Here is an 11670-nt window from a genome sequence, read left to right on the forward strand (position 1 = left end):
TTCCACCATTCTTGGAAAGCAGAATAAAATGTTAATTAATCAGGATTGTACAAAGTGCAGCCGGTCTCACATTGTAGTGATAAAATAAGTAGCAACAATTGAAAGACATAATGTAAACAATAAAATGTAACAAACAACATTGGTTAAGACTAATAATACAAGTTAAAGTTAAAGTACCAATGGTTGTCACACACACACAAGGTGTGGTGAAATTTGTCCTCTGCATTTGACCCATCCCCTTGATCACCCCCTGGGAGGTGAGGGGAGCAGTGGGCAGCAGCGGTGCCGCGCCCGGGAATCATTTTTGGTGATTTAACCCCCAATTCCAACCCTTGATGCTGAGTGCCAAGCAGGGAGGTAATGGGTCCCATTTTTATAGTCTTTGGTATGACTCGGCCGGGGTTTGAACTCACAACCTACCGATCTCAGGGCGGACACTCTAACCACTAGGCCACTGATTTGTTTTGCAATATATGTATACATTTTTTTCTAGACTTAAAGAAAAATAAAATACATGCGTCATAGCCAGTTTTACAAATTATACGACAACACCATGTTGGTACCGCCCTGTCCACACCCCCCACCACCACAAATAGATTGCCTATCTGTAATAAAAACACTGTCCACTTCATAAAATAATGACACCATTTTCTTACTGATACAAAAGGCAACAAATGACCAACATCTCTGCGGCTACAAGGTCTATATTTATGATTTTGGAGTCAAAGTTATTGGGAGACTTTGATGGTTAATGTAGATATCAGTGCTACTGGGGCTTCCGTGCTAGATATTTTAGCTGATTTTCTTCGAGTTAAGTGGACACGTTTATTGATATTGAGCATTTTCCATTGGAACAAGGACAAAGCCGAGCAACAACATCGATAATGTTACAGGATAAGAACTTAAACAAAATTAATAAACATCCTTTGCACATTTCCTATGTCCTGATGAGGTGGCGACTTGTCCAGGGGGTACCCCGCCTTCTGCCCGAAAGCAGCCGGGATAGGCTCCAGCACCCCCCGCGAGCCCGAGAGGGACAAGCGGTAGAAAATGAAAGGATGGATTAATGATTTGAAGTACAGGTTGTTGATTTTTTTAAACGTTTATCCAATGAATCAAATCAATGGAGGAGGGAATTCGAAATAAAAGTATGGTAAGTCTTAAAAAAGCTGGGGATGAGACACTTTAGAGGACAACAGGGTGATAAAGTATGACAAACAGAACAACAAAACACACACACCTGTAAAAGAATAAGATACATTTTATTTTGTTTTATATATCATTATGATCATTATCAAATCCTTTTTGTTTTATATTTTCTACATGAAGTGGCTGTATGAGAGACCTTTTATGGATCTAAATAGCACCTTTTAATATACAACTAATACTAATATTTTATAGCATCTTACAACATATGTTTCTTAAGGTGATGAGCAAATTGTTCCCCTTAAATTTACTAAAACTAAAAAGTCACACACTAAAAAGCTTGCAGATGGTTTTAGTATCAAAATATATGTTGATGTATGTGACAGCATATGCACAGTGGTACCTCAGTTTTCGGCTTCACTTTTCAACAAAAATCTTGCCCCAGTTTTCATATACCCTTTCAGTTATCATACAGACCAACCTCGCGCAATAAAAACTTGTCTGTGGAATCAAGTGCTGAAACAAGACAACATGTTTGTAGGTGACTCTGTCCCTTATTTAGTCCCGAGCGTACTTGCAGGAGAACACCCCCTCTTCCTCCCTCTGGCGTTGTCGGCAGAGGGGGTCTTCTCCTGCAAGTACGCTCGGTTGGCGGTTTGAATACAGCTAAAGTAAAGGCAATTTCACTGGCCGGTTGGTACATTTGACTATAAAAAAAAATTGTTGAAAGTCTTCAAAAGTGCGACGCATCTGTTTATGTGGAAGCTGCAGTGGTAAAAAGCCTAATTTTAGGTGAGCTTTACAGTGACTCCGGTAAGGGAGAATTGACTGAGCTGATATTTGTCACAACGTTCTGATTAGTGTGCTGCAGTTTAGACAGATGGTGATCGGGCTCCATACGGTAGAGCTTTGGTGAAACTTGGTGAAACTGTATGGAACTGACCAAACACGATGTCTGTAGGATTGTTGGGTGATTCCCAGTGATTCTACGGCGCCTTAGGTCTGTTTTCCGTGTTGGTCAGGGTGGTAACGTAGGGATAACTGGGCTGAACGGGTTAATCGCCGTTTATGAGTAAGGGACCTGTGTTCGTGTTAAAAGACGGCCGTTCCACAAAAAGCACGCATGCATAGTTGTTTATATTTGTCCGGACATGGGGTGGTTTGTGATTTGTTAATGTGTGTGCATATTAGTGATTCAGTTTTTATTGGTACATATATATATATACGTATTTTAATAACACTTGTGTATGTACCTGCAGGTCTGATCTGTTTTATTTCCCTCCTTTGAAAGGCAAGCATTACTCCCACACTCCCACATCCCCCCTTCTTCCCCCCCTTTCACGCTTTCTCTCTCACATCCCTGCTAATCTGTAAAAGTTTGGAAATTGTACAAAATGTGTGTGTTTATGAGAAGATAGACAAAGTTTATGATCTGAAATCATATGAGCGAACGATCCATCCATCTATTTATCTTCTTCCGCTTATGGGAGGTCGGGTCGCGGGGGCAGCAGCCTAAGCAGGAAGCCCAGAATTCCCTCCCCCGAGCCATTTTGTCCAGCTCAGAGTGAATGATAAATGTTGTTTATTATTATTAGGTTCTGATGTAATACAGCTGTGCTTCTGGGTGAGAAAAATAGTTGACTGTTGAGGTTGTTTTTTAACTATGCTGGTGATTCCGCCCGGTTAACTGTGTGGGTGTGATTGTGACTGTGCGATATTATAGTTTTGTAAGAAGGGTCTGAGATTTTGATTACAGGAAAAAAAAAAAAAAAGGCTCGCTCTTTGTTGATTTTTTGTGTGCGCGTGTGACGCAGTAAGAAGAAGAGGAGGCTCTGTTTAGGAGACATTTTGAGATAAGAGGTGTGTCGTTGTGACGAGGGCGTGTGACGAGGCTGTGTGACGTGCTGTACGGTAGACGTGGGCCGGAGAGATGTGTCACTGTTAGCATAGCATAGGTTAGCATTTAGCTTGGCATTACAAAATATGAGTGGACAGCTGTACTCAATCTGAAGAGAGTGCTGACAGGTTGGTTTTGATAATAAGTAAAATAAAAGATGTATGAATAAATAAACATTTAAATATCAATAAATACATTTAGATTGTGGGACATTGAAGCATTGTTTGATTCATTATTCATTATTTTTATGTGTTTAGTATACTGTTTTGTACAGCCTTGATGCTCTGCTGTTCCATACAGTTCCTGTGTGGGAGTTAAGACAAACACACACACACACACACATCATAGACTAGAACACATGGCTATATTTATATAGCAAATACATTTAATAAAGTTAAATAAGTAAATTCAATAAAATTGAATTTAAAGTTGATAAAGGTAAATTGATTATTTAAATATATTGACATTTTGATTATTTGTAGAATAATCACGATAAAATAAAATTTAAATTTCTATTCTAAAACATTTTTAACTTTTATCTGTGTAACTGGTATTAATCAAATATTGTCAACGTTTATAGCCACACCTGTGTGAATCATGAAGTCTGAGTCGCAGGTGAGGAAGAAGTACAGACAAAAGTCGACACACTCAGCGCTCCAGTCATAACAAAACGTAGAGCAGCGTTAAACAAATTCTAATCAGAAGATTGAGGGGGAGGTTAAAATTGTATTCGTCTCAAATAGTCCGCGCAACATACTCCAAACCACCAAAATTCTATTAACATTTTCCCTTATTGTTAAAACAAGAAATCACAAGTTTTCAAACAAACACACAGACATATAATCACATATACACAGTAAAATCCCCAGTGTCAAATATGCAGTGTTAACATGCATTACATCTATCAGAGTTATTACAACAACAGCTGGAGTAAAACGCCCCCCAGTGTTGGTGTTGATTTCCGTCGTTAAACGAGACAGTGTTAGAGTTACTCTGATTAGCCCCGCCCTCCAGCCCCTCCTCGTGTCCACACCCTGAAGAATTTTCTGGAAGCCATATTCTGAATGTTTAAGGACTGTGGTAAGTTGCTTTTCCTCTCTTACTAAATCAATTATTTGTCATTTGTAGCATCATGTCAGAATTTACTTTATATTGTTGCTCAATATGTAATTAAGTTATTTGTGTTCGGTTTTGTATCTAAAAAATATGGTATTCTAAAAGGGCTAATGTCACCCAGTGAATGCTAGCTTAAATGTTAGCCACCTCAGACTTCATTTTTGCGCGGGCTGTGGGACAATTTCAAACATTATGTGAAATAGAATATTTAATATGTAAATTGTACATAATTATATACTGTATAAACCTGGACAACTTATATTTTACTCACTTATTCACAAAATACAGGTTTTCACTGTAGTATAGTGATGTACATGTACACTTGAGCACTTAAAATGCCTCGAGTGCTTCAGTACTCATATCTTTTAATTATTATTATTATTTGTTTTTCTTTTTAGTGTATTTATTTTTCTAACTTTTAATACAAGGGTTTTTCGACCACGGAGCACAACATTAGAAGAGTCATTTTTACACGTTTGTTACATTTACAGGAAACATTTAAGCCCAAAAATAGATTATTTTTGCACCCAGTGCAAATAACGCAGAACCTTTGTCATTCCGCGCCCACAACAGTGGAAGCTAGGTATGTTAGCCGCTTGGCTAGCAGACGAGGCTAGCAGACGAGGCTAGCAGAGCACTGGGCGGACAGGTGAGTTTACCGCCGCTGCCACGAAGCGAAAGGAGGAACTCGTATAAATACCACGGTGTTTCTATGTCTAATATCAGGTTACTGTGCCGGGCAATTTCATCATTGTATAATCTTGTGACTATATGCTCCCTGTACAGGCTGGGAAAGGGAGAGTGAAAAGATGTCAAAGTATTGTAAGGACGCCACTCGCGCCATTATCAACAGTAGACAGCCTCTAATGAATGTCGTAACCCGACTACTGTAAGCTGTATTCAACGCCAAAATAAATATATAATAATGAACGCACAGAAACAGGCTTTTACTCTGTTCTTCGTTACACACACAGACCAAACTTGAACCTCCTCTTGCTCTGTAAACTGCATGTAAATGGCTTCAAGTTTATCAGAAACCAGAACATTTGTAACTATTAAATAAACTAACATAGGGCTCAGTCGTTACAATTTTAAAAAAGGTTGCAGTATCACATATACCCAGAACTGTGATACGTTGACTTCTTTTCTGGCATTCTGAATGAATGTGCATGTGGATGGATCTTTATTATGTTGCTAATCCTGCTTATGTGCTATATACTTTCTACAGGGAAAATGCTGGTAAAAGTGAGACTGGGTGATGTCCAAAAAGTTGTTAAAATAACAGAACCAAATTTGTCGGACTTTTTGAATGCAGGTAGGAATTTGATATTGTGAAAGTGATGTTTGCACACAAGCTTTAACTGTGCTATGAGCAGTGTATGTACACAGCCTTGAATGTACATACAGTGTTTTCCAGGTTTGAAATCAGAATCATCTTTGTTGGCCATGTATGTAAAACACACAAGGGATTTGACTCCGGTAAACTGTGCTTTCTCTGAAACAATGAACGAAAAAATATAAATGTGCTGGAAATGTGAACAATGTGCTGGAAAATGCTGGATTTACTCTATGATGGCCAGTGTCACAATTTAAAAATGTATAGTTTGATGTAATTGTGTTGCTCCCGGTGTAAGCATCAAATGTGTCTGGGTGGGGCAAGCCCAGTTCTTTGTCATGCAGTGTGTATGTATATATATATATATATATATATATATATATATATATATATATATATATATATATATATATATATATATATATATATATATATATATATATATATATATATATATATATATATATATATATATATAGTCAATTTATGAGGGGGGGCGGTATAGCTCGGTTGGTAGAGCGGCCGTGCCAGCAACTTGAGGGTTGCAGGTTCGATCCCCGCTTCCGCCATCCTAGTCACTGCCGTTGTGTCCTTGGGCAAGACACTTTACCCACCTGCTCCCAGTGCCACCCACACTGGTTTGAATGTAACTTAGATATTGGGTTTCACTATGTAAAGCGCTTTGAGTCACTTGAGAAAAAGCGCTATATAAATGTAATTCACTTCACTTCACTTCAATTTAAAATATATATAGTCTATTTAAAGCTTTGGCTTCTTTAAAAAGTTTACATTTTATCTTGAAAGTGCTGGAAAATAGTTAGAATTTTGCTCCTAAAAAGCTGTATGTTAGTTAATAGCACTGTTTCAATTAAATTAAAATTCAGTTGAATTTAGTTATAGAAAACTGCTCTCACTTTATGACTAATGGTAAGAACAAAGTTTATATTATAAATCAAATGATAGGTTTCAATTCCAAATTTAGTGTCTGTAACTGGGTTTCCATTACAGATTTTTTGCAAAATAAAAGCAACATTTCTAAATGACGACAGTCTAATTGCGCATGAAATCTTATCCCGCAAGAATTCGACATAGGAAGATGGACTCTCCAAAAATCCATATAACACTCCATATTCCTATGTTGTTATAACACAAAATGGCTTCAAACACTCACAAAATGCTACAAAAACCCATAAAATGACTTAAAAAACACACAGAATACTACAAAAACCCATAAAATAACTTAAAAAACACACACAATACAACAAAACCCATAAGAAGACTTAAAACACACATACAATACCCCCCAAACACACAAAATACTCAAAGACACACAAAATGACTTAAAAACACACGGAATACTACAAAACCCCATACAAAGACTTAAAACACACATACAATACCCCCAAAACACACAAAATACTCAAAGAACACACAAAATGACTTGAAAAACACACGGAATACTACAAAAACCCATTAAAAGACTTAAAACACACATACAATATCCCCAAAACACACAAAATACTCAAAGAACACACAAAATGACTTAAAAAACACACAGAATACTACAAAAACCCATAAAAAGACTTACAACTCACATAAAATACCCCCAAAACACACAACATACTCACAAAAAACAGAAAATGACTTAAAACGCACAAAAAAATACCCCAAAAACCCACAACATGACTTAAAAAACCCACAACATGACTTAAAAACACACAATATACTCAGAAAATGACTTGAAACACATAAAATACCCCACAAAACACACATAACACAACAAAAAACCCATGAAATGACTTAAAAAACACACAAAATACTCAGAAAATTACTTAAAACACACATAAAATACCCCCAAGACATCTGCTTCTACATTGTTAATGGCGAAGTCACTAAACAATCACCTGTTAGCTTACCAGCGTGAAGATATGCAGATAAGATTACAGGTATCATAAATCATGTTTCATTTTATGTGTTTTTTGAATTGAGAGTGCAATTTCACATTTGTTGCCCCTTTTTTGGTAGCTCTATTTGAAATTATATATAGGAGTATCAAGTCATTAGGTTTTTCTAATGATAATTTTTCTTATATTTGTGTATACAGTATTTGTTTTGACTGGGCCTTATAACTTTGGCTGTATGTTTCGCTTCAAAATAACTGATTTGAAACTCATTTTAAAAATATATCAAATGACCTGTCGGTTTCTGCTTTTTTTCTGTTTCCTAACATTTGCCAAATTGGGTGTCCCAGCTGTAACAGAAGGTGTCAAAGTTGTTGACAGTTCAGGGACTGAGATAGATGATGATGTTTTTGAGGAAATTGTGAAGGATCCATCCACTGGGGTTCTAACCATCAAATACGAAACAGGTTTGTTACCGCTTTAAATTTGTAAGCTATATTACAATTTTTATTTTAATAGTGAGAAGAGGTAAATCTTCATTTATAATCAAGCTAAGTAACTTTTTTTTCAAAGCAAACCGATATTCTCCATGAGCAAATTGTGTCCAACATGTCTTCTTTTTCCTTTTTGCAATGGTGGTTAGAATCTGTCTCCATGGTAACCTCTCCAAAGTCCCAATCATCTGTTTGTTCATCGGACTCAGACACAATCATCCTTGAAGACACTCCTACCAGAAAGCGTCGGAGGCTGGACTCTGAAGCTATGCAAGTAAGACTTCATACAGGCACTAATGCTTTCTATTGAACAAGGATTAAAATGGTTCGAACAATGATCTTAAATTGCATCGTATGATGGCTATGTTTAAGTTATGTCCAGATTTTAACATTGTATTGTACTAAATATAGATTTATCCAACTGTTTTATATTTTTGTTTGATATTTTTATTTCAGCTGGTGAAATCCATTCTTACCAAGAAATCGGGTGGAGAATATATAATAAATAAATACAACCGAACTAAGTCCTTGACAGATGAGAGCAGAAGAAAATTGGTGAATATACTGGCAGCTGAGATGACGGAGAAGAATGGGTAGGTTGTTTATTGGTTTTGATTGGCACATGTGTTCTTATTTAGGTTTCAGAGTAATTTTAAATCTAAAGTAAATAATAAACATTTCACTACATCTTATAAAACGTGTGTATGACAAATAAACTTGAATGTGATTTTTTTTAAGTACATCTCCATCTAGACAGGTGAAGGAAATGTATGCACAAGGAATTGTAAAATCTTGTTCCCCAACCTCAGAGACCCATTTTCCAAGAATGGCTATGTGAGTTACGCACTCTTAATTGTTGTTATAGTTTTTATTTTGAGTCGTCCCAGAGTATGTTGTGACTAATAATGCCTATTTTTGCAATTCTCTCAAAGGAACATTTTAATGATAGCAACAGTAGTACTGGGTACTTGGCCTGGATAATTAAAACTATTCAGAGATGCAGTGCTAAAGAAAGTCAGTCATCATTTGGAGGTAATCCTATATTATTCTTGAAAAATGTATTGACTAGAATAGTCATATGAGCACTTATTGGTTTTGTTGCATTTGTTGCAATGCTTTTCAGCCAATAGCCAAACATTTTTTCATAAAAGTTGGGTCACATCCAGCTGACAAAGTGTTTTGAACTGTATGTGATTGTCATGAGTAGTATGTCCCCATATTGTTTAGCTTTGGCAGAAGGACCATCTGATGAAGACAAGTCGGGAGGACCAACTGTTGGACGAGTTACCCAATTCATTCCAGAGACTGTCCTGTCTGAAGATGAGTGCACGGAAGCGATGTCACTGATGAAACATTCGGCTGACGTGGACATGGTCATCAAAAAGATGAAGCTGACATTTGCTCATCGGCATAACATGGTCCTGGACCCACAGCAGTCAAGCAACATTCTATCTTATTTTCCTCGTTTTAAAGACATCAAAGGCTTGGTAATTATTTCATCAACATTTTCTATATTAATGTTGTACAACTTGCACATTTTAACTGTCGTTTACTGTGTAATTTTAAAATTGGTACCTAACTTCCCACTACAGGTTGAACAGGATTTTGTTCTAATGTTTGGAGAGGATGTATCGGGCAAGTTTGTGGAGAAGTGGCCAACCACACTCAAAAAGAAGATCATCCAACAATGCAGAAAGCTTCCCTCCATCACTGAGCTTGAGGAACTCCTGATGGCAGCTGACCCTCCTGAGGATGGGGCTGAAGTGAACGTTGACTTTGGTAAGATGTTTGTAAGGATACATTCATTTAAATGAGGAAGCATGTTCAAAATGCGGGCTTACAACCATAATCAGAACAAAATTCCAAAGTCTTTGGCCTCACCAAGAAGATTTAAAAAAAAAAAAACTAGCTTCTTCAGGTGTTTTTAAAGTGCCATATTTTATTTATATATATATATATATATATATATATATATATATATATATATATATATATATATATATATATATATATATATATATATATATATATATATATATATATATAAAGTAATAAAAATGCCACTGACCTTGCAGTGTATTAAATGAAATTGTTGGTCCACATTTGAAGTAGGCTATCAAACTTGTTCTGTTTCAGGTTGGGACAGTGACCTCTCATCCATTTTGCTGCTCTTACACTTGATCCCACCGACTGCTCTAGGTCGGAAGAGGCCAGGAAAAGTTTCTGCATCCCGGGCTGAGAAGCATCTTGTGGTCTTCAAGAAGGTTTGTATTGTTCTCTAATAAAGGATTTTTAGTTTACAATAATTGATGTAATCATTTCTATTATATAACCACAACCATGTCGATGTTTGTATTATTCTCTCCATAGACTGGAACAAGCATCCAAGAACATCTTGACACCATTACTACCAGCACTCAACCCTATCTCCTGGCTGTTGGAGTGAGGAAGAATACAACCCACCAGTTCTTCATAATTCTCAACAAGAATGCCATACCTTGCAGGTCACACTCCTCTCTTGGTGCTTTTGATGAACTGTTTAAAGCACACTTTGTGTTTGCGACATCCTACCACACCATGCTCCACAACATGTACACATTCATCCAGACTACTTTGTACAACATTGATGTTGGGAAGATCAAAGAGTCCTCGTGTTGCTGAAATTAGGACAAGGTTGCTTCTGTAGTGTTTGACTTTTGTCTTCCACCATTAAGTGTTTTGTTTGTCAGGCTGAGTTCCCTAGTTCAAACATGCTTGTTCGACATTTACGTTTAGTTCACGGTTACCTGCCTGGAAAAAATCTTAACCTTAAATGCGTTCAAACTGGATGTGGTGGTGTGTTTGGTACTTTCTCTTGTTTTAGGAAGCATTTGAAAACAAAACACTCAGAGTGTACTGAACTACAGATTGGCACCAATGTTCACTTAAACAGGACATAAGAGACAGTGTCAGTTAATGTAGATGAGTCAGCCACAACATCTGAACAGTCGGGACAAGCTAATAGGAGCAGTCTGGATATGTGTGCCACTGCTGCTGCACAACTTAAGGCAGCTGGATTAAGTCAGTCTACTATGAATGGTTTTGTCTCATCCATGGAGGAAGTGTACAGAGTACCGCTGTGACTTCATTGTCTGTTCAGAAGTGGCATTTGACATGCCTGTGTTTTGTAAGATAAAAAATATTATTGTCAAAGATGATGATGTATTGCTCTGTGGGAAACTGATGGAAACTGTGTGTTTTGAGGAGCATTACCATGCCTATAAGGTCAGGCTGCATCCAGTCAAAGTTGTTAAGGTTTTGGACATAACAAAACTGCCTTATTCCAAACAATTTGATGTTCAAATTTAACACCAGACAACACTCTACAGTGTTACAATTTTCGACTCTATTTAGTGTTCATTTAACTCTATAAATTTAACACTATGGAAAGACTAAATTTAACACCAGCTCAGGTTAGGACCATATAGACTCGGGGATAGTGTTAAATTTAACTCTTTAAGTGTTGATTTGACACTATGGAATTTACTGTGTAAAACAACCCAATCCAACCATAATATACCCCATTCCAGGTTGTTTTTGGAGAACCTAGCTAGACCTATCTTTTATCAAAAACAGGTTCAGCAATTAGTCTTACCATTCCCGATCTCTCCAGACAGACAACTTTTACACATTAAGCAAAATTGCTTACCTTTAGATGCGCGCATGCAACCTTTGTCTGCCTGAGAGAGAGAGACCGGGAGTCCGGATATCGACCTGCAGCGTTCTAGACCATCCTGTTCG

The 11670-nt window shown here is 37.0% G+C and overlaps 1 protein-coding gene across 1 annotated transcript; it reads left to right on the forward strand.

Annotated features, from left to right (window-relative positions):
• The first annotated feature begins 8644 nt into the window (after positions 1-8644).
• On the forward strand, positions 8645-10819 carry LOC133649765 (uncharacterized). The gene is made up of 6 exons (XM_062046422.1): positions 8645-8724; positions 8823-8922; positions 9118-9377; positions 9483-9669; positions 10027-10154; positions 10261-10819. Exons 3-6 carry the CDS (start codon positions 9228-9230, stop codon positions 10549-10551), a joined length of 756 nt encoding a protein of 251 aa, XP_061902406.1. The 5' UTR covers positions 8645-8724; positions 8823-8922; positions 9118-9227; the 3' UTR covers positions 10552-10819.
• The last annotated feature ends 851 nt before the right edge of the window (positions 10820-11670 follow it).

The sequence above is a fragment of the Entelurus aequoreus genome, linkage group LG05, assembly GCF_033978785.1.
Source record: "Entelurus aequoreus isolate RoL-2023_Sb linkage group LG05, RoL_Eaeq_v1.1, whole genome shotgun sequence".
In the NCBI taxonomy this organism is placed as follows: domain Eukaryota; kingdom Metazoa; phylum Chordata; class Actinopteri; order Syngnathiformes; family Syngnathidae; genus Entelurus; species Entelurus aequoreus.

Coding starts and splice junctions, on each gene's coding strand:
- LOC133649765 (XM_062046422.1), top strand. CDS start 9,228: ATGTCACTGATGAAACATTCGGCTGACGTGGACATGGTCATCAAAAAG. Junction 9,378..9,482: donor TTAAAGACATCAAAGGCTTG/GTAATTATTTCA, acceptor TTCCCACTACAG/GTTGAACAGGATTTTGTTCT. Junction 9,670..10,026: donor TGAAGTGAACGTTGACTTTG/GTAAGATGTTTG, acceptor GTTCTGTTTCAG/GTTGGGACAGTGACCTCTCA.